Source organism: Bubalus bubalis, chromosome 3 (genome assembly GCF_019923935.1).
Source record: "Bubalus bubalis isolate 160015118507 breed Murrah chromosome 3, NDDB_SH_1, whole genome shotgun sequence".
Classification (NCBI taxonomy): Eukaryota; Metazoa; Chordata; class Mammalia; order Artiodactyla; family Bovidae; genus Bubalus; species Bubalus bubalis.
Genome location: NC_059159.1, coordinates 171,612,807 through 171,640,060, shown reverse-complemented (window position 1 = coordinate 171,640,060; position 27,254 = coordinate 171,612,807). Strand labels below are relative to the sequence as shown.

Sequence of the window (27,254 nt, the reverse complement as noted above, 5' to 3'; positions counted from 1 at the left end):
TCAGACCTTGCTGTAGCCAGAGGGCAGAGCTGTGGGCTCGGGGGGCTCAGCCACCCTCCAGGGCTGCTCACCCCCTGCAAACTGGCAGCGAAAGGTGGGTGACGTACTTGTAACTAAAGTTGGTAAGAGCAGGTGGGGAGAGAGCAGCTGGCCACGGACAGCTTTATGATTCATTCCTCACAGCGACACTTCAGCCCCATGTCACAGAAATGGACATCTGCTCTCGGGGATGTTAGGGTATTCCTAAGCTCCTGCGCTTAGGACTTTCAGAGCCCAGGTCCCCGGCTCTGGGGCGCTTAGGACTCTCAGAGCCCAGGTCCCCAACTCTGGGGCGCTTAGGACTCTCAGAGCCCAGGTCCCCGGCTCTGGGGCGCTTAGGACTCTCAGAGCCCAGGCCCCCGGCTCTGGGGCGCTTAGGACTCTCAGAGCGCAGGCCCCCGGCTCTGGGGCGCTTAGGACTCTCAGAGCCCAGGTCCCCGGCTCTGGTGTGCTTAGGACTCTCAGAGCCCAGGTCCCCGGCTCTGGGGCGCTTAGAACTCTCAGAGCCCAGGTCCCCGGCTCTGAGGCCTAGGCCCTTACCGCACAGCTGTCAAGAGGACGGGGCACAGTTTGTATTTGCCTGTGACTCAGACTTTCTATTCTCAGCACTGTTGGGATTTGGGGCTAGATAAATATTTGTCAAGGGCTTCCCAGGTGACTCAGCGGTAAAAGAATCCATCTGCAATGCAGGAGACGTGGGTTCGATCCCTGGGATGGAGAGTCCCATGGAGAAGGAAATGGCAGCCCACTCCAGTATTCTTGCCTGGGAAAACCCATGGACAGAGGAGCCTGGTGGGCTATAGTTCACGGGGTCACAAAAGGATCGGATACAACTTAGTGACTAAAGAACAACAACAACTTTTTGCCTTGAGAGGCTGTCCTGTACATCGTAGAACGTTTAATGATGTCTCTGGCTTTTGCCACCACGTGGCAATGACACCCTCCCCTGCCCCGATTGTGACAACCAGCGCTGTCTCCAGATGCGGCCACATGTGCCCTGGGGGTTTAAATCCTCTCCAGATGAAGATCATGGCTGTGACTCACGAGTTGCAGAAGGTTGGGCTTGTTTGGGAGTCGTTAACTTACGTGGAAGAAAGGAGGTGATGTTTATCGAGCGCCTCGTGTTTGTCAGGCACTGTGCTGAACTCTTCCCCTTATAACATCTCACTGACTCCTCGAAACACCTGAAGGAAAGGCACCATGCCCGCTTTACGGAGGAGGGCAGCAGGGCAGGCGGGTGAGCTGACCGCCAAGGTCCTGGAGCCGATGAGTGCTGGTGCCCTGGGGGCAGGCGTCCTCTAGCTCCTGCCCGACTCCTCCCCGGAAGGAGGAAGGCGCAGGGCTGTCCTTTCTCTCTGAGTGAAGAAGCTCCTTTTGTTCCCCCGACTCCTCAGGCCGTGCAGGGATCCTGGGGTTCGGGAAACAGGGATGACCGACGCAGGAGCAGCAGCTGTGTACTTTTCACCCTGTCAGAAAGTGGAGAAGGAGTGAAACAGTCAGCTCTCCCCAGCTCTCATCGCAGAAGCTTCGCTGGAGCATTCTTTCTATTTTTCCCCCTGGTTAAATGTGTCTGCAGCACGACCGCATCGAGCGAGTGCTGTGCTGTAACACCTCTGTGAGGTTTTCCATCAGCCTTGCAAATCGATCATTATGATTGTCTTGAAATGGAACTAGGTACAAGTTGCTGGGAGGGCCCCTTCCCTGGCAAGGAGGCTGCCTCACAATGAACCATCTTCAAAGCAGCGCGCATAGAAGATTAGACATAATGGTTTATTTTCCTTCCAATAGACGTTGATTTCTTTGTGCAGTTCGATGGACGGAGCTGGAGGGAGTCGCTGGAGGAGAAGAGGGACTTGAGTCTGTGGCACTCGTATCTTAGAGCAACGTCTCCTTAGCTTTTGGGGCTGTGGACCCCTCTAGAACAACCCGATGAAAGCTGATGGGCCCTCTCCCTAAAAAAAAACCCACACGTTGATAAACTCTTTCCTACATTTTCTAAGTGTTGATGGGCCTTCTCGGGGGAATAAAGGTCACGTGCGAGACAGAGTGACGCATTTCTTGGTATTTAAGACAAGCTTTCCGACTCGCTAAGGCGTTTTGGGAGTTGCAAAGCGTATTCGTTTGCTTTGACCCAGTCGTCGTGCTGCGGGGAATCTGTCTTCAGAAGCTAACCTGGGTGAGAAGCAAGCCTCTCGGCGCAGGGGCTTTGAGGGGAATAGTGTGTATGTTACGCAGGTGTCTGCTGGAGTCCGTGTCCCTGCAGGAGCCTGTGGGGTTGGTTCAGACCCCTGCCGCGTGCTCACCCACAGAGCCCCGCCTGGAAGCACAAGCAGTCCGGCAGCCGCTGGCCGTGTGACTGCACACGTTTCAGTTAACACACTGGGCATTCGGTGCCTCGGGGTGTAGCCCCTTTCAGATGCTCAGCAGGCGCGACCCACCGGTGGGTGTACTGTGCTCATCAGTGCGGATACAAGGCGTTCCCATCACCAGAGGGAACTCGGTGGGCCGGCCCTCCCCCCAGTCAGTGTGGATTCTGGGAGGTGGGCTTTCTCAGGGCCTCCCCTGAGTTCATGCAAGCCCTCTGCGCAGGTCAGCACCGTATTGTTACATCGTCCCACCCCTCAAACAAAAGTCCATTTGGCTCTTCATCTGTGCGTGGCTAACCCACCGCTTTAGTCTTTTGTTGAACCTTAGATCTATCCTTCAGTCCCTCCTGTTATCAGCTCTCACTCTTCTCCTTTTCTTTTTCTTGTCTCTCTTGCCCCTCACCCTTAACCTCCAGAGCCACCTCTTTTTGGGGTGACACAGCAGACCTTCTAGAGCCTTCCTTCCATACCCAAGCCTGTGCAAGACAGTATTCCAGAGAAACATTCCAAGGAATTAAATGATTTCTACCTAGCAACATCTGGAGCAGAAACTTGGGAAAGGACCCAAATGTTCACTGATAGGGGAAGATTTAAAGTAAACGTTGGGTCGTTTACCCAGTTTAATTTACATAATCATTAAAAGTGATGCTTGTAAATTATTTCTGAAAATGGAGGGAGATATTTAAACGAGCAATGCACAATGTAGTTTTTTATGTCCAGTATTATTTCAACCTTATAACAATACTCAGGGAGAAAGATTAGAGGAAATATAGTCTGCCATATGTTTTTTGATATTGGGGTTATAGTAATTTTTGCTTTTTTCATACTTATATTTAAAAACATTTTTTTCACTTTTATATTTTAAATGTTCTATGAACCTGTATTTACTTTTATAGCCAGAAAAAGAAAAAAAGACAAACATCTCACAAATAACATAAAAATCAAAGGAAGGCTGGCTGGGTTTTTTTACAGCACAAGTAGATCTTTTATAAATTCCGGTATCTTGTTTTACCAAAGTGTCAGCGCCCTGCAGGCTGAGTTGAGCAGTGTCTTTGCCCTGCGGAAGCGGCTGGAGTGGGACGTGCTCTCGTACCAGCACCTGCGGAAGGCCCTGGAGGAGCAGATCAGCGAGATCCGGCGGCGGGAAGGTACTCGCTCCCTTGCACGCGTTTGCACGTGGAGGGCCATGGCGGAGCTTGGCAGGAGTCCTCAGGCTTCAGTAGGAGACGGAGCACCCTGGGGCTTTCGTCTGGGGAGCCTTTTGGCAGGGACAGTGTTCCTGCTGCTCTTCTGGTCTGGACTCGGGTGGCTGCGGCCGGTGGCGTCTGGGGCCCAGCACGTTGCGTTGGCTCCCTGAGGGCTAGCTGCAGGGCCGCTTGCTCGCTGCCGCCGCTCTGTTCTACATCATTTGACTTCTAGCTCCAGATAACCTCGGGGCCTCGTCATCCCCTTTCTCGGATCAACAGTACTCATTGCCCCAAACATCTGGGTCCGGCCTCCCCAGGCACCCACTGCGTAGACGTGTGGGGGTGAAACTGTTGTTTCCTGCTGGAATACTGCTTTTCCAACTGTCATGACCATAAGGGGCTGTGATTAGGGAGGGTCCCATGATGCCTGCTTTTCGAATTGCCCTGGGAGGTCCCATGGTACCTTCCCTGCTGTGCTCAGGACAGCAGCATTTGGACCCCTCGCTGGCTAGAGCCAGGCTTCCCTGGTGGCTCAGACGATAAAGAGTTCACCTGCAGTGCAGAAGACCCGGGTTTGATCCCTGGGTTGGGAAGATCTCCTGGAGAAGGGAATGACAACCAACTCCAGTATTCTTTCTTGGAGAATCCCATGGACAAAGGGGCCTGGCGGGCTACAGTCCATAGGGTTGCAAAGAGTCAGACACAACTGAAGCGACTAGGCCTGCATGCATTGGCTAGAACCTGAGTCCTGTAGACTCCGGATTGGTATCTTCATCCTTTCCGTGTCTCTAGCCTTGTGCTGGCATGTGTGCTTAAAGTCAGTCATCGCAGTGATGGGTTTGACAGGTCTTGAGTACCTGCTGTGTACAAGGCACAGTGGGAGGCCCTTAACATCTCACCCCGATCCTGGCCATCGACCCATCGGGTAGAGTAGGCACTGACATCACATCACAGATGAAGACACCCAGATTTGAGCCAGGACACCTTCCTCTGAAGTCCAGCTCTTTACAGCATGCTAAGCGTATAAGCTCTTCCCCATGTGTGCTAAACGAGGTCCTGCTTCACTCAGTGCATAGCCTGGCCCCTCTCTGCCCCCGCGCTCCTAGCCTGGCCCCACTCTGCCCCCGCGCTCCTAGCCTGGCCCCGCTCTGCCCCCGCGCTCCTAGCCTGGCCCCTCTCTGCCCCCGCGCTCCTAGCCTGGCCCCACTCTGCCCCCGCGCTCCTAGCCCGGCCCCTCTCTGCCCTCACGCTCCTAGCCTGGCCCCGCTCTGCCCTCGTGCTCCCTGCATAGCCTTGCCCCTCTCTGCCCTCGCGTTCCCTGTGAGAGTGTGAGCTTTGCTGCAGAGAAAGCAGACCCTTCCATGGGTGACCCAAGACTCCCCATCATAGATCTCACAGGCAGTTTCTCCTCTCAGTGTGGACTTGCTGCCATGGTGGACTCTGGAGCCGGAAAAAAAAACACATCAGGCACTTTTTATTTCCCTTGAGTTCTACCCCTGAGGGTCACATCTGATTTTTCTAAACAGAATCACTCCCTTATTTAAACTGAAAAATCACCACTTACTTGTGCCGCTCAGAATGGTCTGCAGACAACACTCGATACGCAAATTATAATTCAGAATTGGCCGCAGGGAAAGCCTGCGGCCCATGATGAACCCGTGCATTGAGTATCAGCCTGTAGAGACCCAGGAAAATGGCTCCTGCCCCAGAGGAGGGGCCCTGAACCCCCTAGGAGTGCTCACGCCCCCCCACCCCTCCCGCAGCTCAGGGTGCCTTAGGTGGACCGCACTGGGCTGGGTCTGGCAGGATCTTCTGACGTTCTGTTGCTCTCCTCCTTTCTTTCTTTTTTTTTTTTCTTGGTGCAGAAGAAACATTTTCATTTTATAGTGATCAAACATCTTACCTGAGTATTTGCCTTGAAGAACACAATCGGCTTCACGTGGAACATTTTTCTCAAGAAGAGCTTAAGAAAAAGGTATTGACTTTATTATCTTTCAGTGCTTTGTTAGTTATTTGTTGTCTCTTGGGTTCCTGATCAGAGGTGTGAGGTTCCGAAAGCCCTTCTCCCTGCCTCTGCTGCCTCTCTCCCTGCCCGTCTCTCCACGTACATTCCCTGGAGACCCCGCCCCCACCCCCCCCCGTGTCTGATGCACTCTTTCTCAGGCTTGAGGACCCCCACCCAGGCCCCAACTCCTCCAGGAAGCACCCTATCCCCCCTGGAATTAGCCCTCTTTCCTTCTGGTCATCTTCCTCTCTTCTTGTACCTGATTTCATTGATGCCCTTGCTATACTGATCTATAATTATCTGATTATTCTTCTATATCCCCAGTAGGCCACTCGCCTTAAAGTGAGTGTATCTTATTTATTTCTGATTTCCCAGTGCCTGCCTGGCACATATAGTGGGAGTTAATAGATGGTTTTTGAAAGAATAAAGGTTCAGGTTTGGTCAATACATCTTTTCTAAAACTTGGAAAGGTCTTTCCATCTGTTATCATTGATGTGGTTAGGGCGGTTGAGTATTTCAAGGCTCTAAGAGCCATTGATAAGAAGAGGAAGTGTGAACTCAGAGGACACTGTGGTTTATTGTAAAATGATCATCTGTGTGTGACAGGTTCAGATTCTGTCTTGGAATAAGTCGCATCCTGGTAGAGCAGACGGACGTGTGCCCGAGCCGTGTCACTGCAGAGCGCACGGAGGGCTGTGCCAGGCAGAGATGCGAGGTGCAGGCGCAACGGAGAAAGAGAGGTTGTCTGTCTGGTGGGGGTGGGCGGTGGGGGAGGCCCTTCCGGGATCAGAGGAAGTGTCTCAACAGAAATGAGGCCTGAGGTGGGTTTTGGACAATGAGTAGGAGCTTATCTAACTAGAAAACTTTCTCGGCAGAGAGGGAGAGGAAAAAAGGTACAGAAAAGATAAAAAGCAGGAGTGTAGAAGTTTAGTTATGTTCAGAGGAATGCAGCAGGAAGCACTGAGGCATCTGTTCGTGTTCTGAGGGTGAGGAAGCTGGAGGTGGTGGTAGCCACGGCTGGTCCCTATGTGGCTGCGTCACGGGCGGGAGCTAGTCTCCTTGGCTGGCACGCCGTGGCTGTTTGCGGGATCAGACTGTCTTGTTCTTCCCTCTGTAACCTCCTTTAGGGTTGGGTCTGATTGGTGTTACGTTTGGGTGCAGGGGACACCTGCTCTGTGTGCTGAGGTGGGATTTCCCGCTTATTTCAGGGGCGAATGATTACCCCTTGAAGAAGGGTTTGGAAAGTCACTGGCCACTGGAATTTGAAGTTTGCAGGAAATAAAGGTGGTGTCTGATCAGCTGCTTATGTACCTGTCCTTGCGAGACCTGTGCCTTAAGGAGGGGCCTTGGACCGGGAGTCCAGGCCTGACTTGGCTTTGTGCGGGCAGCTGCCCTTGCCCACTTGACCTGGCATTTTGGCCAGTGTTGTACGTCACTGAATTCTCCAGGAACCCCAGCTCTGGGACCTCAGGAGTGAGCTGCTTTATACCTCGGGTTTTTCCTTGTCAAATGGGGACAGTCACACCGGCCTGTGCACCTCCGTGGGATTTTTGTAAGGAATGATTGACTAAAGCTCGAGGGAGTGTTTCAGTTACCATGCATTGCTTTGGAACTGAAGACTGCTGTTATTCTGGACAGTGGTAGATAGGCATAGAGAGAGGAAGGTGGAGGCCACAGAATAAGCCTCCGACACAGCCTCAGAAGTGTCAGTCTTGGGGATTTTCCACTGGAGGCTCTCAAGTGCAAGACAGAGGTCCTGTACCCTGCCATGGATGGGGTACTTAGACTGCGCGCGGGGCGTTAGTGCACTGTGGCCATGATCACCTTCCGTTCTCGTGGTAGCCCATTCTACAGAAGCGGAAACGGAGGCTTAGACCAGGCGGCTTGCCCAGGATCTCTGGGGCTACAACAGAGAGATGCTGGTGTTTTTCTCACTGTACCTGGGGTGAGCCTGAAGCCTGGAGTCAGGCCGCCTGGCTCTCTGTGACTGTGATGCTGGGAGGTTTGCTCAGTAACCGTGGCCCCAAGAGGCAGAAGTGTGCCTGTGGGTAGCCGGGCCCCTCCTGCTCTATCTCCCAGGTCAGCGACCTTATCCAGCTGGTGAAGGAGCTGTACGCGGACAACCAGCACCTGAAGAAAACCATTTTTGATCTCTCCTGCGTGGGTTTCCCAGGAGACAACAAGCCTGAGTCAGTAGATCAAACAGAGGTAAGAAGGAATGCTCTTATCATCACGAGCTCATCACAAAGAGTAACAGCCCCGCACACGTGTCAAGGCTGCATCTGTTCTGGGGGGTCTCTGTGGAAATTCCCTTTGCTGTGGACGGGCTTTGGAGGCCTTCTTAGGTCAACAGGTCTGCCTGTAGGCTTCCGCAAGTTTGGGTTGTTTCTGGGAGGATGCACTTGATGTTTTGTGATGCCCGCACTCCATGCCTGGCCCTGGGATCTGGGCTGCAGGTCACGGGCATCTGGGCACATCTGGAGGACTGGTAAGGTCCCAGGGGTCGGAGAGTTGTCCCGTCACCAGTCACTCCGGTAGTATAGATGGAACCTTAATGAACCCATTACCTTGGAAAAACAAACGAGTAAACACTCTTTCCATCTCCTTCCTGAGTTAACCCCCTAAACGCGCCTTCTCACTGCCACGCATCTTCCCCTGGCTTTGGCCGGATGCATGTTCTTTCTTCCCGCACTTACCCGGGACCCCCTGCACCCTGCCCCCACGGAGGACCCGATAAGGAATAGACGGTCAGTGTCCCCAGACCCCACGTGTCCAGCTTCCTGCCTCTGAAGTTCTCTCCTGGTGGCATTTGAGAGTCTGAAAGGGCCAGGAAAGGTTAAGTCCTGGCGTCTGTGCTGCAGAGCGTGTGGCTCCTGGGCGTGCGGGCCACTCTGGCAGCCCACCCTGGGGGCAGCAGGGGAGCCCTCTTGGCACGTTGACTCTGGCTCTCTCCTGACGCGTCACATGGGCTTTCCTCAGTTGGTGGCCTGACCACACACGGTGGGGGGAGGCGGGTCCTGCTGTGGCTCAGGAGGAGCTTGTTTCCTGAGTCCTTGCCTGGGCCTGACGCTCCCATGGGGGTGCCTCGCTCCAGGCCGGTGTTGGGCTAGTTAGTTTCAGAACTCTGGACCTGTGCTTCCATGAAATGCACCCGGGCCCCTTGCACTTGGGTCCCCCACACTGTCCCTGGTTGGCCTTGTCTTGAACCCAGCCTGGTGTGCCACGTAAAGGGAGAGCCCGTTGCTACACCATTTCTAGGGAAAGATCTGTTGGCCTGAAGTGGTCTCCCACCTTCAAAGTGGGAGGCTCTCACAGGTGTTTATGCTGTGCTCTGGCCATCTGCTCCCTTGGAGAGACAGAATATTATTGATCTTAGTCTTCAGGGCTCCAGATAATTTTGAGAAGCAAGAATATTTGTGGTCCATTTAGGGAGAAACAAGTCTCTTGGTTTGTTTTCTCCAAGGCGGCGTTTTTAATAAGCCACCCATTCTTTATCTGCTTCATCTGAGTCGCAAATGGCGAGAGTGTGTTTGTTCATTTGCTCTTTGAAAGAAATCTGTTAAACATCCTCTCATGTCCTCTGGAGGACAGAGAGTTTTTTCCTCTTCCCACTCTGAGGTCTTAATAGCAACCAGTTCAGACCTGAATTGTTGGTCAGGTTGCATGGCAATTTTATGATCCCTATGAATAGCCGTGTCCTTTGCTGCCCCAGCCCCCGTCTTCCCCCGGAATGCGATGGGAAGATCCGCGCGGCAAGGGCGGCGTTCTCACAGGCATCCTGAGCTGGGAGAGGAAGGAGAGGTTGTGAGGGCCGAGGGGAGGCTGCTGTCCCCTGGGAGGGCGTGTGTCTCTCTCCTTTGATGAGCAACACGGCAGAGACAAACGGGAAATGGCTACGTGGGCCACAGCCTTGTCGGGGCAGCGGGCTTGTGAAGCAGCGACGGGCACCGCTCCAGCTCTCTGGGAGCCTACGAGTCAGAAAAGGAAAAAAAAAAAGACAGCAAATATATTGTGTATTTTTAAGTATACTCAGTCTTTTTTTCCTCCAGTATTTAATTAACCCACAGCATTGCCTAAATTTGGAAAATTCAGAAATGACCCCTGACCCTGGCACTTCCCGGAGCCTCTCCCCCCTCCCTGTGTGCGCTGTGTGGACACGTGCCCGTGCGGCCCTGCTTCCCATGTGCCTCCAGCGGCTGCCGCGTTAGCACGTCTTACTCCATCTTGGGGGCGCGCTGGCTTTAACTCGCTGCCTCGCGACTGTCAGGCGTGGAGGTTGTTTCTAGGGCTTCACTATCTTAAATGACCTGATGAATGTCTTTGGACACAAATCATTTTCTGGGCTTACACTTCTTTTTTTTTCCCTTAGACTGTGTTCCTGGATGAGTAATTACTAGGTCAAAACTACACATACAGATATGTATACGTATATGTGTATATATATAAAATAAGCATATAATTTATTTTCATATTACACCCCTGCACACACACGGCTTTTAACTTGACAAAGGCTACAAAGAGCAGGAGGCCCTGATGCAGTTTGCCAGGTGTGTCTTTAGAACAGAGGCCCTGGGCTGGATTCCCCCCGAGCTGGGCACACAGTGCTTCTTCCCTGCATGTGGGCAGGTCACAGAAGAACCAGCCAAACTAGCAGAAAGCCAAGAGCAGGCATCCTTGTGTTCTAAAGCATATTAAAAAAAAAAAAAAAGTCTCTCGTGGGCTTGCTCTGATTTCCCTGTATTTTTTTGCGGACTATAGTTTATGTATTCTGGGAGACGTGGTTGAGGATGGGCGTGCGGGAGTGATTTGAACGGCCCGCGGTCAGGGTGGTGAGCATGGCAGCCTCGGGTGTGTGGCACGCAGCTGTAACCTCTGGGGCCAGATCACGCGTGCGAGCAGCCAGGAAGGGCTGCTCGCTGTCGTTATTTACTCAACGTCATTTTTTTAGGGATGGTTAGAAAACTAAGGGTTTTTATTTTTTTGGCATGGAGAGGAAACATGGATTAGGGGGCATAATTTAATTGACTCATGTGTAGGGCTGTCATCTTGAATAAGAAACAGACCTAGTGTGACTTCAGAGGACAGAAGTGGTGCTCAGAAGTACAAGCTTGTTAACATCTGTTATTAGCAACAGAGTAGAATTTGGTTTGTCAGAAGCAGATTGAATTTCATCGAAAGGAGAATGCGTCTAACAATTTGACTTCGTAAGTTGTTACGAGTTGTAGCCGAGTTGTGAAGCCCTTGGCACGGTGCCTGGCATGTAGAGGGCAGTCACTGTGTAACACAGCTATTTCAGTGTTGCTTTTTAGTGAAGGGTGCCGAGCTGGGACTCCGAGCCTTTTCTGACTCTGTTCAGTGCCGTTTCCCGTGTGCGTGAATTCCCTGGGGCCCTTGTTAACGTGAGGATTCTGGTCCATTGAGCCTGGCACGGGGCCCGAGAGTCTGCGTTTCTCACGAGCTTCCATTGCTCCAAAGAACACACTTGAGCAGTAAGGTCAGAAGCAATGGTTCCAGCTCTTTGTTTTGGGAAAAAAAAAAAAAAAATTGGGAAAAAAAAAAATTGTCCTTTTAGCAGGGTTTCCTGAGCACAGGGCACTGGCGTTAAAACTGAGCCAGACACGGTCCCTGCCCCCTGGCGAACGTGATGCGGGGAAGCAGAGCTGGGGGAGGGCCTGGGGGCCCTGGGACAGTCCCGCCTCCTCTTCTGAGGTCAAGAGCTTCTCTGTGGAAGGACAAGGGGCATCTGCAGAGGCCCGAGAAGGAATAGCCCAAGAGGTGGCGGCAGATCCAGGCCACGCGTTTGTTCAGGAGAGACGTCTAGGGAAGGCCTGCTGATTTGTGTCAGACACTCGAGCAGACGAGAAAAAAAGACAGCGGGGAAGTCGCTGGGGACCTGAGCAGTGGAGCAGTGAGGGGAACGGAGGCTGCGTGGCAGTGGATGGAGAAGCAGCAACGGGGAAGAGACGAAGGGCGAGCGGGGCCCGTGGGGGTGTGTAGGGCTCCTCTCCTGCGGGTGGTGGGGCCAGAAACACCTGCCTGCCGCGACGCGCTGGTCTCTCTGGGCCCTTGCCTTTGAAAACCGATCAGTCACATATGGCATGGGCGACATTTCTCTGTGTCACGGTATTTAATTTCTTGATCAGTGCTGGAGACTGACATCTGACTTAATTTTAACCAAGTCAGCAGAGGTAAAAGGAAACGAAAGCAGGTTTTTAGTAATGGTGTGGTTGTGGTTCTGGAAATGAAGAATAGCTCCAAGCTTTTGCAATGTCATTTTGGAATGATAAGAGTTAACAATACTTTTTGCTCAGCTAGACCTGCGGGAAGACCCTTCTCCTGACCCTCAGGGCGGGGGCAGCGCCTCTCTGCTCCTTCCTATTCCCAGGAGGGTTCACGCTCCTGCCATAGAAGGTCTTGGGGACCTTTCCTGAGGAGTTTCTGGAGGGTGTTGGCAGCAACAGCCACGTTGCAGAAGGTGAGGGTGCAGAGTCCTTTCAGGAAGCCTGCAGAGAGCAGGAGCACTCGTGACCAGAGCTGTCCGGGGACCCGAGAGGAAAACGCCATTACTTGGCTTTTTTCTTTTTAAGACGAGAGAGGCTCCCCCGCAGTGTTTTATTGTGAAAAAACTCAAAACATAGCAAAGTGAAAAGAACTTCAGAGTGGACAACCATATACTCACCCCCTAGATTCTATTATTAATCTTTTCCATCAGCCATCATCCTTCCACCTTATCTTTTTGATAAATTTTCATGTAAATCACAACCAGCATGTTGTTACGTTCAGTCATGTCTGACTCTGCAGCCCCATGGATTGTAGCCCACCAGGCTCCTGTCCATGGGATTCTCCAGGCAAGAATACTAGAGTGGGTTGCCATTCCCTTCTCCAGGGGATCTTCCTGACCAAGGGATTAAACACAGGTGCCCTGCCTTGCAGGCAGATTCTTAACCATCTGAGCCACACATGTAAGATTCTGACCCTGGGAAGTTTTCTATAAGAGACTTTCAGAAGTCACTTTGCTTTGTTTTTCTTCTTCCAAAACAAGGGTTTCCTTTAGAAGGAAGATCAGGAAAGTTTGAGTTGGGCTGGGGAAGTTATGGGGTGAGGGACTCAATATAAGAATTCCTGAAATCGCAGCATGGAGACAACCTCGGATGCATCATATGTACAGCACGACAGCCGGTGGTGGAGGCTCAGCTCGTGGTTTTAATGCCATGGTGCGAAGCGCACTCCTCCATGGGTGAGATGAGCTTTAGTCCAGTTTTTGAAATGGCATTGGCCACCTCCCCTCTCACTTTTTCTCTGGATGATCTGAGTGTCTCATGACTGGAGTTTTTGCTCTTCCAGAGAGCTGGGATCTGGCCCCGTTGACAACTGCTGTCCCTTCTGTAGATACAGACTGCAGAAGCTGTGGGATTTACACCACTTTAGCGCATTGGGGATTTAGGCCATCTTCCTAAATAACTCTCCTTCATTTTCAAAAGCAGAAAGTTATTGTCAGGCAGGCTTGATACTCTGCTCATTAGCCATGAGGACTTTTTTGTCGGCGAAATGACCATGTGGCTGAGACCGTCCGTCGCAGATGCATGACTGTCCAGAAAGAGGTTCAGCCCCTGTGCTAAACAGGGGTAGGTTTGCAGAACCTGGGTCCACCATAACTTTCATTTACTGCTTTCTTGCTGTTTGATATTTTCAATTCCATCAATAGCTATTTTCCAAAATCTGGTTACTTTTCTATAATCTGAAAGCAAATTCAGCAACGGCAGAAATGGGAACAGCACATTGGACAGCACACTCAGCTTCCAGTCGGTCAGGAAGGCTGTGCAAGGGCAGAGGGAGATGGCTGTCCTTATTTCTCGGGGAATTTGTCCTTAAATTTTGCCTGACTCCAGGCAGCTGTGTGTGATTTGCCAACACTAGCAACTCTGACTTTGGCTAATTTTTATTTCTTGGCTTTGGCATTTGTCTCTGCCTCTTTTTTCGGTTTTTGGTTTTTTTTTTGTTGTTGTTGTTCGTTCTGCATCTTTTAAAAAAAGACATCACCGACTTCTTCATACATATTCATGCTGCACACATTTTTGGGTTGCGTTTTCACACCATGCCATGCTCCATGTAGCTTCTGGCTAGCAAGGAGGACGAGGACTCAACCAGAACTGGAGAGGAGGACGAGAGTAATTTGCTGAGTGACGAGTGTCTGGAGCAGCGTCACAAGGTAGGAACACGCCCCTGTCTGTGCCCAAGCCCGTCTCCCATCTGGAATGAGTCCGATGGGTTACTGTTCCCTCCACCTGTGTGGGGTGCCTGTGTGTGCCTGTGAGGAGCAAAGAGAGGAGCTCTCTCCCTTTGCAGAAGCTACAGGTGTGGTGGTAGAGCCACTCAGGAGACAAGAGAGCAAACATAGAGTTGTAAATAAAAAATGTGGCTCTTATAGCAGTGTCTTGGACACTGGGCCTACACAGCTCTTTAGAACTCTAACCCAACCCATTCATTTTATGCATTGGAATCGGAGGCCTGGGAGAGGAGATGGTTCGTCTGGGGCTCAGAGTAGGTCAGTGACACAGTCGGGACCCGTGGCCTTGTCTCGGGGATGACTGTGGACCCCCAGGTCGTTTGCTTGCTGTGTAAGGAGCCACCGATAGAGCCACACTTTCCTTCCCTGGGCCCGTCTGCAAGCTCCTGATCTGAGACCCGGATTAGTGCTGCCCGGGGGTTGTGAAGAGCTTTGCTCCAGGCGTGTGGAGACTGAACACTTGGAGCAAATGTTCTCCAGGTTGAAAGAACTGTAGACCAGTGTGTGGTGGGAGCTAGGAGGCCGCAGATTTGACGTTTGTGGCTTTCAAGGTGTTCAGGTTCATGGAGTCATGAAGGCGAGATCATCCTTATGAGAGTTTTGGAGGACAAAGCAGTTAAAAGTCGGGGCTCTGGAATCAGATGTGATTTTGAGTCTTGGTCACTATCTCTGTGACTTTGGTTACTCGTTGCTTAACCCCTAAGCCTGTGTTTCCCCATCAATGAAGATAATAATACTCCCTTGTTAGAACTGTTGTGATATTTAAATAGAAGGTATGTACTAATTGCTCAGTGAATGGCAGCAACCTTTCTTTTTATTATTATATTCTAGACTTTTCCTTCTGTGGAGCTTGCTTATTTAGATGGATTTAATAACTAGATCGGTGGCAAACAAGACCCTATAAATAACAGCTCATATGTGTGGGTCTTGTCTTCTGTTTAAAAACCTTAAGCATTTTACATGTGTGGAGAGAGGGGTGTGGTGGCCAGTGTGTATATTACCAGCCGTGAAGCCAAGGGGAGTTACTTATAGACCAGTGGAAGAAATTTACAGCTCTGGAAATGGGGAGGAAGAATGCTAATTGCGGCGCCTCAGGACATGCCCGGCACAGGCTTTAACTAGGTGTTTCCTTGGCACCACTCCTCTGGGACCCTCAGTGACCCAAGAAGGCGGTTCCGTAAACATCTCATCTCCATGGGAATTAGGAGCTCTCCATGGTCCTGATGAGACAAATCAAAGTCACGATAATTAGGATGTGTCTGTAAAGAGGCTGGCTTTCTGATATATAATGAGGAAGATACATTGCAAGAGGTGTATAATAAATGTCTGCAGCATTGTGGATAGCAATTAACAATGTTCTGGATTCTTCTTAGAAGGGAAATGTAGAAAGTAGGCCGTGGGGTAGGGGAACACAGCTAGAGCGGGTAAGACACCGCGGCACGAAATGAAGTGGGCCCGCCATCTCGTTTTGTTCTTGTCGATACCTTGGCAGGTGGTGTTACTGTGCCCATTTACAGATGAGGAAACTGAGGCTGTGGACAAGTAAACATCTCTGCGCCATGGGCAGAGTGAGCGTGTGTGGACCACAGGCCTGCGCCCCGCCCTTTGTTTTCTCTCTGGTGTTTGTACTTGCTCATCACCGCCTGTCTCCATCCTTTCTCTGCCCACCCCCTGCCCCCTCCTCTGTGTCCATTATCTGACCAGATACTTTGATTTGCAGACTATGGAGGACAGTTCCAAAGGGGGCTGCAAAAATGGATATTTAAGGCACGCTGATTCCAGTATCTTAGACTACGGTGGAGCACACACGTCCGGCGGCCCTGGAGACCAGGGTCTGGAAGAAGGCGAGCTCGTGAGCCTGCTCGCCCCGCTCTTCGGCGAGAAGGCTGTGTGGTTCCTGGAATCCAGGTAGACACGGGGCCCAGGCGGTGCGCTGTCTGCAGTTAGAGGGGAGGACAAGCTCATTGTGTTAAATGGCTTTAGATGGTGGTGCTCTGCAATTTACCTGAGAGAGCTCCTGAAATGGCTTGGAAGGAACCTTGCCAGTCATGCAATTAAGTAATTAGGCTGCGTGCTCATGGCTGCAAGGGGACTGCATTCAGCAGAGCCACGTGCACACCCGGCACAAAGAGCTGAGAAAGACCCTTCAGAGTCGTTCCTGGGAGCTCGGGAAGGGCTGCCCGGCTGTCCGCGTGAGGGCTCGCCCTCCTGAAACCCCTCCCGGTGTCTCCAGCAGCATCACCACTTCCGTTGTAGCTGCGACTCTGCTGTCTTACATGGAGCTTGAACCACAATCCCCTTCTCATTGTATCTGCTGGGAGTCGTTCCTCTACGAGGAAACACTCCAGAGTGTTTTCCTGAAAACAAAAAAGAAGTCTTCAGTACATATGTATTATCAAAACTAGTCCTTAAGGAGCAGATTTCTCCTCTTGCCCATTCTTTTCACTCCACCGTAGCAGCTGCTCTGGGCTTGGGAGCCAGAGCGAGCTGCGCCTTCCTCTCTCACGTCCTCCATTTCTCCGACCACTTCTCGGGGTCGCACGAGGAGCGGGAAAACGCTGTTCGAGGAGAATGGCTGGCGTGTGCCGGGTGTTGAGTGAACGCTTGGTCCTCCTCCAGCACAGGTGGACAGATGGAGCTGGTGCCACGCCCGGCACTGCTGGCACGGCCAGGAGCCTGGTAGTGCTCGTGTCCTTGGTGGGCTCAGCCTGGTGGGCACTTCTTCAGGTGAAAGATGGCAGTGTTCTGTGAGCTCAGAGGGCGGCCTCCCCAGCCCCTGGCGTCTGCTGAGCATTTTCTAGCGTGAGTCCTCTAGGGCAGCGGGCCCCAGCCTTTCTGGCCTCAAGGACCGGTTTCCTGGAAGACCGGTTTTCCCCGGATCGGGTAGGGCGTGGTCCTCCCCTCCCCACCCCCCCATCGGGGTAGGGGCGTGGTTTGGGCGTGGTTTGGGATGATTCAAGTGCACTACATTTATTGTGCACTTTATTTCCATTATTGTTACGTCAGCTCCACCTCAGATCATCAGGGGGTAGGTTTTGGAGCTTGGGGACCCCATTCTGGTGTATTATCACAGGGAGTTAGGCGGCCATAAGCGTGAAACGGGTTTCCTCAGCATCAGCTGCTCCTGTGTTAAGAGTTAAAAGATGCACCGTGCTCTCTGAGGACCACCTGGGAATGCACTTGGGTGACATGAGCTGGGGAGAGAACGGCAGATGGCGGGGTGCAGGGACTCAGGGCCTGGGTGCTCCCTCCTGGCAGGTCGCAGCTCTTCAGCCCCAAACCCTTGCTGTCATGAAAGCACGTGGACTCAGAGCTTCCATCAGTAAAAACCCAAAATTTGTATTCCCAGTCTCCTGATGTTTGAAAATTTAAACTTCATTTGTAAAGAAAGCGCTTTATGGACTGACTCGTTAAAAACTTACATGAGATTATATTTTTTCTATGCTTAAACCCTCTCGTGGGTTCCTGTCGCCTTTGGAGTGAGCTTAGCGCCTCTTGGCTTGGCTTCAGCCTGTCTCTGTCTTCTCAGTGCCCGCTCTTGCTCACATGGGTCTTTCTGTCCTCGGTCATGCCGCTTGTCCCCCGCTCAGGGCGTTGGCAGCGCTGTTCCCTCCTCCTGCAGTGCTCTTTTCCAGGACGAGGCGGTGTCTCAGCTCCGCAGAGAGGCCTCTCCCGCCCACTCTTAACGAGAATCCCTGCGTCTCACTCCGTCTGGGGACTGGTGCCCTCCGCCCCCCTTACCGGCCCTTCTTCCTTGTACTTCTCCTTGCTGTGCGTTGTGCGTTGTCTTATTTAGACATCAGTGTCTGTATGACTGTTTCCGTAATGAAGCGTCAGCGTCATGCTTCTCTCTTTCAGCTAATCTGCCGTCGGCTGCACTGGGTCTTCGTGCGTGGGCTTTCTCCAGTGCCGTGAGCAGGGGCCCCTCTCCCGTTGTGCTGTGCAGGCTTCCCACCGCGGTGCCTCTCTTACTGCAGAGCGTGGGCTCGCGGGCGTGTGGCTGCACTGGTGTGGCTCACGGGCTTAGTTGCCCCGTGGTTGTGGTATCTTCGTTCCTGGACTGGGGATTGAACCCGTGTCCCCTGCATTGGCAAGCTGACTCTTAACCATCGGACCACCAGGGAAGTCCCAGCGCAGTGATTCTTTTACACCGTGCGTTTCAGGGCTTTATGTGACAGATGGGAGGGGCTCGATGAATATTTGAGTGAACATACTGGCAGCTAGAAGTTCAGCATCAAAGCAGAAGGTTTACGTTTAGAGGAGAAAGAGCGCAGTGCCTCTTTGGAGTCAGAGAGGCCCGTGTTCTGCAGTCTCTGGCTGCCACTTTTGCTTGGAGATCTTGAATCTTCGTCTGTAAGATGGGTTAGTAATCCATCGTAGTCGCACTGTGAGGACTGAAGGTGCTGAGTGTCAAGGATCTCGCGCACCATAAGTGCTTAGTGAGCGTCAGCTCCTTTGCCCGTGTGCCTCTGCATGGCAGAGATGCTCAGGGTGAATAAACAGCGTCTGGGCCTCTGACAAGACCCTCGAACTGAACCATTAGAAAGGTCCTGATTGTGGCGACAGCTTAGTGAATCTGCTGTTCAGATTTCTAGCAGAGCAACACTTGAAATGTTTTATTTCACAGCACTCCCTCTTGAGTGTATTCTAATGGCCTCTTTCACCACCTTTTTTACTCCCCTTTGTAAGTCTTTCTTTCTTGGATTTTATTGTGTGTTGTTTACTTGTGAGTAATGGTCCTCCTCTGGCTAGCTCAGTAGCAATTGTCATTATTTTTAATCTAAATTAAGGGAAGGAGAGGAAAGGAAAATTTAGTTTAACATGCTTGAAATACCAGAAATATTTTTGAAGTCTGAGTTTACTGAATTTTAAGATGGTTGGTGTCGTCTAGATGACTCCATATTAGAAGTGAAAAATGTACCACCCATTTTAATTCTGTTTTCCATACTTTCAGTTGTTGCCCTATTTCAGCGTGCTGTGACTGTTTAATTTGAATTGAGCTGACTCTGCCCCAGAGCTGGGTGTTAGGAATCCAGATATGAGTCAGCTGTCGGTTCTGCCCTTACAGGGCCCAGTGGGAAGGTAGCAGCAGGGTGCCTGTCACTTCCAGTGGCAGCAAAGGTCCAGAGGACGGGGAGGCTAGAGTGCGCTGAAGGACCTGGTAGCTCCGGTCTGTCTGGCCGGGTGTTTTGAAGTGAGGAGACACTGCAGCAGCAGGAAGGGCCTGGTCCGGGTGAGGCCTCTCCGGCTCTCTCCTGGCCACACTGCCCCCCACCCCTCATCCTGACTGCATCTTCCTTCTCCCGCTGGCCCCCTCCCTCATTGCTTCCCCCCTTCCTATCCTTCTTATTTTTTTCATAATTTTCTGCCCCCGTTTCATAAGTTCCTTTCATTTTTATGAATCTTTTTTCCTCCCTTTATTTTTCAGATGATGGAGACGTACTTCTTTTAAGCCTTCTTCAGACTGCTTTAGCTTCTTTATCTCCTTGAGCGTGGATGCTCCTTTGCAGCTTGCTGGCGGTGTTTAGTAATGGTGGACCCTGTCTGCAGGAGCAGCTTGTCTGCGTCCGCGGCCCCGCTCTGCCCTTCTCCCCACCCTGGCTCCTCCCTATGCTGTGGTTTTGAAGTTGCCTTGACTTGTCTCTGGGTCTTACTTTCGGGGCATGACGTTTGCCTGACTCTTCTTCCAGCCATGGGAGTTGAATGCCTTCTGTGGGTGCCTCCGCTCTGGGTCTCCCCTGTCTCTGGCCTGTGGACGTGTCTAACTGGATTTTGAGTCCTGTGGTGCACCTTGGACACTTTTGTCTTTCCGCTTTGCTGTCATTTACATATGTTTAGTCGCTCAGTCGTGCCCGACTCTTGGGCCCCCATGGACTGTAGCCCGCCAGACTGCGCTGTCCGTGGAATTCTTCAGGCAAGAATACTGGAGTGGTTTGCCCTGATTGCTCAGATGGTAGAGTCTACCTATAATGTGGAAAACCCCTTTTCGATCCCTGGGTTGGGAAGATCGCCTAGAGAAGGGAATGGCTACCCACTCCAGTATTCTTGCCTGGAGAATCCCATGGACAGAGGAGCCTGGCGGGCTACAGTTGACGGGGTTGCAAAGAGTCGGACACGACTGAGCGGCTAACACTGACCTCACTTTCACACGTGTCTAGGGCAGAACGGAAGGGCTCTGCGTGCAGTCACCCTGTGCTCGCAGCTGATGGAGTCTCTCCGTTCGTTCTCTGCGCACAGCCAGTCCCTCCCTGAGCAGGCATGCCCCGTGTCACACAGGCCGCGTATGGCTCCCCTGCCCGTGAGAGGGCTTGTCCTCCCCGCCTGACTCCCCAGCCTCCTCTGCCTGTTCTTCACAGTATGTCTTGACTCCATTCATGTTGTTTTGTCTGCTTAGAAGAAGGTTCCACTTCCTTTTCCTCAGCTAACCTCTCGTCAACTCTGGAGGCCCCTTCCTGGTGCTCTTCCTGCCACCCCCAGTGTAGACGCTCTGGGCTGCTTGCTCGTAAGCCTGCTGGCCTCCCACAGAGCCCGAGCCTCACTGTGCAGCCTGTGGAGTGGTGGCTGGTGTGTGTATCTGCCCCAGCATGTCCTGCAGGCAGCTCTGCAGCCCCAGCGCCCAGCACAGCATCTTGCTCACGAAACAACTCAGGAGCGAGTCTTTTGGAACTGCTCCAGAATCTTCTACACGCTGAACTGGTTTGGTTCCTGGGAGAGCAACGTCTTGAGATACGGACCTGGGTACAAGGGATTGATTTAGGATGTGGCTGCAGGCGGCAGGAAGGAGGGATGCAGAGAGTGAGGGAGGGAGGGAGGCAAGGCGGGAGGGCTGCAGTATGGTCTGGTTCCTGCCATGGGCAGCTGGGCCGCTGTCCTGCCAGCTTTGCAGGGACGGTGTCAACCCGTGTCAGGGCTAATCCTCTGAAGCTCGGGGGACTGGGATATTCACCCGAAGGCTCTTTTCCTCCCCTGGTCGAGAGTGTCCCCTGGAGCCGTGAATGAGCTCAGAGGGCCCTGGGAAAGGGCCCAGGGCCGCAGGGAGACGCCAGGGGCACTGGAGGAGGGATCTTTGTCCACAGGAGCTAACCCGCAGTTGCAGCTGAAACCCCAGGGAGGCCTGGGCTGGGCGGCAGGGGACGAAAGAGGCACCTGCTGTCCATGCATGCTTTGGTTCAATCCTTGCAGCGTGTGTGGAGGGAGACTCGGCTTTTGTTGTGTTTCTGTGTCGTGTTCAGTCTCTACCGTTACTCAGTCCCTGTGGCTGTTCAGTTGGACTCATGTCCAGGTTCTTGCGATTCCACGGACTGCAGCCCGCCAGGCTTTCCTGTCCTTCACTGTCTCCTGGGGTTTGCTCAAATTCATGTCCATTGAGTCAGTGATGCCATCTAACCATCTCATCTTCTGTCGCCCCCTTCTCCTCCTGCTTTCAATCTGTCCCAGCATCAAGGTCTTTTCCAATGAGTTGGCTCTCTGTATCAGGTGGTCAAAGACTCGCTGCACTTTCCTAGAATTGCAGTTAGAACTTGAAGCCATCTTTTCTGACTTCAGAGCCACGGCTGTTTCTGTCCGCAGTGGTTCCCAGCACCCCTCCATCCAGCAGCTTTACTGAGCACTGATCATGCACCCTAGCGGACCAGGTCACTCATGGACCCGCCAGGTTGGCCATATTCATGCAAAGCCGTCCTTTCCCCTGGATGCAGAAACGGGTGGATCTTGCAGTTGTCATGGACACTTGCCCCCGTTTGCTTGTCCTAAGCCCGGCCTGCGTCCAGGTGGTTGTGCGGCCCCTCGCGTGCTGGGCACCCCCATTTGTTTGTCCTAAGCCCGGCCTGCATCCAGGTGGCCGTGCGGCCCCTCGCGTGCTGGGCACCCCCATTTGCTTATCCTAAGCCCGGCCTGCATCCAGGTGGCCGTGCGGCCCCTCGCGTGCTGGGCGCCTGTGTCAAAGCAGCTCTCTTCTCATCCGTGAAGCAGACGTGAGGTGCCTCCTGGTGTGGCTATTCGGAGGTGACCTGGGTAGCCTTCTTGGCGTGGGTCCTGGCACGTGGCTGGTGCTCACGGTGTTTAGATTCAGCAGAATCCGGGCCAGAATCAAGGGGGAAAACTTGGGAAACTGGGTGGGGGCCAAGGCCATAGAAGAAAACTGAGTCCTCCCATTTCCTTTCCCTTTTGGAAAAACAGGCCAGATCTTCTGAAAGTGCTCCGTGAACTGCTTCTGGAGCAGATGCGCTTGACGGAACAGGAGGCTACGGGAGAACACCTTGATGGTAAAACGGAGAAGATGCTGAGGCAGGTGGCCATTCAGCTAAGAGGTGAATTTGGACATTTCATCCAAGCCAGCTCGTCTCCCATGCCACCTGATGAGCTGCAGTGGCCTCGGGCAGTCCAGCTGGCACAGGGGGCTGAGGCGTCCAAAGCGGAGCAGAAAGATGCCTCCGTGCAGACCTCGGCCGTGGAGGGCGACACCCTCAGATGCGGACACGAGGGCCCGAGAGAGGCTTGGGAGGAGCAACTGGCAGACGCCGTGTTCAGTGCTGGACGTCGGCCGGAAGAGCCGTGCAGGATGCTGGGGCGGCAGGCCCCCGCCCCCGCCTTCCCCAGGAGGACCGAGAGAGTAAGCCCTCCCACCCGCTCCTTACTTAGCTACCTACTGCATACAGACAAAACACTTACACATGACCTCCGATCCCACTACCTTAGAATATTTATATAGTCTGGTGTCTCCCTCTGCCTGTACTTATCTTGACCTCCACCTAGAGGTGTGTGTCCTTGCTCACCTCCCCCAAAATGTTGCCAACAGCTCTTTCCTCCCTCCCTCTCTCCTCCCATCCCAGCCCTCTCCTATTTATCTGTATGCCACGATATGTATAGGGCTTCCCTGGTGGCTCAGATGGTAAGGAATCCACCTGCAATGCAGGAGACCCAGGTTCAATCCCTGGATAGGGAATATCCCCTAGAGAAGGAAATTGGCTATCCACTCCAGCATTCTTGTCTGGAGAATTCTATGGACAGAGAAGCCTGGCAGGCCGTAGTCAATGCGGTCCCAAAGAGTTGGACACAACTGAGTGGCTAATATACTTTCATGATATGTTTATGTTTTCATTATAAAAAGCAGAGTCACATTTATACATCTGCCTGTAGCTTTTTCTTTCATGTTACGTATCAGGAACTTCTTTCCTTGTAATGGCTGCTAAGATTTCCATTGTGGGACACCAAAATTTACATGATTTTCCCCTGTTGATGGACTTACTTTGCAGGTTGCAGTAAAACTGATAACCTGACTTGACCTGCAGTAAAATAATAAAATTTTAACCTGCAGTTAAACTGTAGTAACCTGACTTGAGCGACAGGGCCGAGAACCTAGGTTTTCCTTTGTACAGACTTCGTGTCTCAGAGGCAGCGTTCTGTGGGCGTCGTCTCTGTGCTCTTATGCTTACAGCACCCGTTGGAGCTGAGGAAGCCAGGTCCCAAGTGCCCATGGTCAAGGTCAGCTGTTAGGGGGCTGCGCTGGGCCCCTCACTGCCTGGCTGCACAGCTGATCACTTTCCCTGGGTCACCCTCCTCCCCAGCCCATGCTGGCCTGAGTGCTAGGCTCGGGTTTTGGTGGCCAAATGTTTGCAGTTTGCTTCACTCGAGATGCTTTCTCTAAGCATCTTCTCTCACACCGTCGAATATGCCAGATTATTAAAAGCCAGACTCTCCTGGCAGTGTTTGAAATCCTTCTAAGGAGGAGGGGTTGGGGTTGAGGACCCCCGTAGCAGGGACATGGGAGTGGCCTGGTAGAGGAGGAGCGAGGTCGTGTTTGTGACGGGGCTCCAGTGACGGCTGCTGGTCCCCTTGTTTCTGAGGGGTGTTTTGTATCTGAGAAATAACTGTATACACTGCTTCATAGCATCAGAATGGAGAATTAAGTTTATTTTCTGACCACTAAATTACTGCTTTTGTGCCTACCAAAGAGAGTTAGATATATCATTAGCAAAATTGCTTTTGATTGTTTTAAATTATGCACCAAAACTGTAATTTCTGGAAAAGGATTTTCTAAAGATATCAGTAGAGACCAAAAAAAGAGATGTTGCCATTATATTAACAGTACTCGAGATGCAAATGTGTGCAGTTTGGCTGGAATAGAAATGCTCTCATCTGCCCCAGCTACTTTAGTTTGTACCTGCGTGTTAGGAAAATGAGATTTCGTGTGTGCGTGCCTGAGTTTTTCCCCACTATTTGTGTGGGAGATAGCATCTTATATTCAGGAAAATTGGATAATCAAATGAACTTAATTTCCCTAAATATATTGAAAAAATTTTCCATTTGGAATGATCTTCTCGGTGTCTTCAGAAGGAAGTCCACTGTGTTTGTGTGTTTTGCATCTGCTATATATACCTGCAGTGCGAGATTTCCTGTCCCTGTAGCGTCACGTTTAATCTTCTCACCAAGCACATGAGTGAGGTAGGCATCACCTCCATTTTGCACGGAAAGAAATGCAAGCTCTGGAAGGCTCAGAAAATTGTCCCCAGTGACTCAGCTGTTGAGAGGAGCAGCAGGCGTGCCCCATAGAGTCTGGCTTTAGAGGCAGACAGGGATGTGATAACCCCACCTTTCTCAGGAACGGGGCAGCCTCATATCAGCAGTGTGGCCTCCCATCTGTGCAAAGTAGAAGAAAATTTAATGGTTTTCTTTGTGGCTTGTGGTTAGTCAAGGAGTCAGTAATCCTCAAACTGAAGCTGGAGCTCTGGCACCCTGTTAAGAAGAACATCTTTGCAGCCCAGGGGCGAAACAGGGAAACGAGACCTACTTCTGGTTCAGTGACAGAGCGAGATGCTGTATAGATACACCCGCGATTCCGCTGGGCCTGGCTGCTCACCTGCTTTGAGTCCTCGCGGCAGTCACCTGACTCTCAGGGGCTCCAAGGGGATCCTGTGACCTGGCGCCCGGGGCTGGCGTGCTGGCTCAGAGAGGCAGTACGTGGTCGTGCCTCGCGCCGTGCCCGTGGCGGGAGCTCAGGGTATGTGTGCCCCGCCTCCGTTCCCTCCCCAAGTGAGGGATCCAGGATGACATCGTTAATAAGGTGGTAGGTGGGACTCTGTTCAGCGTCCATAAGGTAGCATTTCGGGTGGTGTTATTTTGGAAGCAGCGTTAGGGTGACTGACGGCTGCCTCCTAGCCTGAAATTGACTTTGGCATTTGTGCACTTGGAGCCGTCTTCTCTGCTGCCAGATGACACACAGATTCAGCTCCAGGAATAAAGGTCGGTGGAGATGGAGGCCGAACCAATGATTGCCATTTCCAATCGGTGGAGATGGAGGCCGAACCAATGATTGCCATTTCCAATCGGTGGAGATGGAGGCCGAACCAGTGATTGCCATTTCCAGTCCTCTTTGGTGAGGCGTCCACCCCCTCCCACGTGTCCCCGTCACCACTGCACACTGTTCTTGTCCTTGAACCTCTTCTCTCCTCTTGCCTGGAATGTCAGGGTAGAAAGGGTCTCACTTTCTTTAACTGGGCAGTAATGTCTGAAGAGCTTGTTTGAGGTTCAGCTCTGCAACCTTCTTATTGTTCGATACTGGTCTGGTTGGTTGATGTCTCAGTTCTCTGTCCAGAAAATAGGCATAATAACTTCTCTTACCCTGTGAGCTCCAGAAATGCAGACTTGAGCTGAGGATGATGGGAGAAAACGCTGGAAAGCGTAGGACGTCCTCGAGTGTGCAGGAAGAGAGAGGCTTGGCTGGTTTCCTCCTTCCCGAGTTTCCCAACCTTTAGCAGCCACAGTGAAGTTTAGACCAGGCGGAAGCCCTGAACCCCTTAGCAGTCACTTCCTGTTTTCTCTACCTGTGCACCCCTAGCTGTAGGCAACCACCAAGCTTTATTCTGTCTCTATAAATTTGTCTGTTCTGGATGTTTCATGTAAATGGAATCACGTGGTCTGCGATCTTTGGTGACAGGCTTCTTCCACTTAGCATAACTTTTTCAAGAGTCGTTCATGTTGTAGGAGGTGTCAGTGGTTCATTTCTCTTTATGGCCTAATGATAGTCCTGTGTGGATATACCACGGCTTATTCATTCGATCATTAGTTGATGGACATTTAGACATTATGGGTAATGTTGCTGTTGACATTCATGTACGAGTTTTTGGGTATACATGTGTTTTTATTTTTCTGGGGTATCTATCTAGGAGTGGAATTGCTAGGTCACGTAGTAACTCTGTTTAATGGTTTGAGGAACTGCCAGACTCTCTCTAAAGTGGCTGTAGCTAGTTTACAGAAGTTTTCACCAGGATGTGGGGGCTCTAATTCCGCCACATTCTCACTAACGATCATTGTTATCTTTCTGATTTTAACCATCCTAAGGGATTGGGGGGGGGGTGGTATTTTGCTGTGATTTGATATGCAGTTTCCTGATGACAGATGAGTTGAGCTTCTTTTCACCTGCTTACTGGCCTTTATGTTTCTCCTTTTGAGCAATGTCTTTCAGGTGGTTTGCCCATCTTTTAATTAACTCACTTGTGTTTTTATTGAGTTGTCGTAGTTCTTTCTGAATTCTAGATTCACATCTTTCTTCTCAGCTTTTGAGTTTGTTTAAACTTCCTCCACTTGAAAGGCACCCCTCTTGGCCTCTTGGGTAGCGTTGCAGGCTCATTCCACCTAGTTGTTGAGCACCTGCCATATTTGAGTTCTTACGCTGGAAGCTGCGGAGCGAGTACAGCTTCTGGTGCAGAAGACGGACGGAAACGCATAGGCACTTACCATAATGGTCCTAATATTTTCCGAGGAGAATTCCAAGGGAGCAGTGAGTACATAGCAGAGGAACCAAGTCCCATTCTCTTGAGGAAGGCATGTTTGAGCTGAATCCTAATGAATGTACCGGGATTAGTGGGAGAGATGGGGGTGGGCAAGAAAGAGTGTTCTAGGCAGAGGAGACGGCCTGTGCCAAGGCCCCAAGTGGAAGGACCTGAGCACTCTGAGGAAGCGGTAGGAGGTCCCTGTGGCCAGGGAGTGGGGGGCGTGGGGGAGCCGTGGTGGGTCACTCTGTCTGCGGTCATGCACAGCATGTGGGTTGTGCTGTAAAGACGTTGACCTTTGTCATAAGGGAACTGGGGAATGATTAAGTTAGTTTTAAGCAGGAGGAGGGGTTGCCTGCTTCGGTACAGTATGGCCAGTGGGTTAGAAGGGCAGGAATGAGAGTGGGGAGGTTGCTGGGGAGGCCGTTGCGGTGGCCTGGGTGAGCGCTTACAGCGTCTTGGAGGTGGGTGGGGGCCACAGAGGATGAGAAGAGGCAAAAGAATTCAGAGACAGCCTGGGAGTTGGAATCAGTGGAACCTGGCGCGTGATGAAGGTGGGTGATGCCCGTAAAGGGAATTTTAAAAGTGACGCCCGGGTTC

At 51.9% G+C, this 27,254-nt stretch overlaps 1 protein-coding gene across 12 annotated transcripts in view; it reads left to right on the top strand.

Annotated features, from left to right (window-relative positions):
• Nucleotides 1-27,254, top strand: part of CDK5RAP2 (CDK5 regulatory subunit associated protein 2) — a 182,026-nt gene that overhangs the window by 101,590 nt on the left and 53,182 nt on the right. For 10 of the 12 annotated variants that reach the window (XM_044940528.2, XM_044940530.2, XM_044940526.2 and 7 more), the window contains 6 exons: nucleotides 3,423-3,553; nucleotides 5,458-5,567; nucleotides 7,677-7,805; nucleotides 13,711-13,806; nucleotides 15,605-15,792; nucleotides 22,063-22,495. In XM_044940528.2, the coding sequence (XP_044796463.2) occupies nucleotides 3,423-3,553; nucleotides 5,458-5,567; nucleotides 7,677-7,805; nucleotides 13,711-13,806; nucleotides 15,605-15,792; nucleotides 22,063-22,495 (1,087 nt within the window). The remainder of the gene's footprint in view (nucleotides 1-3,422; nucleotides 3,554-5,457; nucleotides 5,568-7,676; nucleotides 7,806-13,710; nucleotides 13,807-15,604; nucleotides 15,793-22,062; nucleotides 22,496-27,254) is intronic. The other 2 variants (XM_044940527.2, XM_044940531.2) reach the window with 2 other exon arrangements.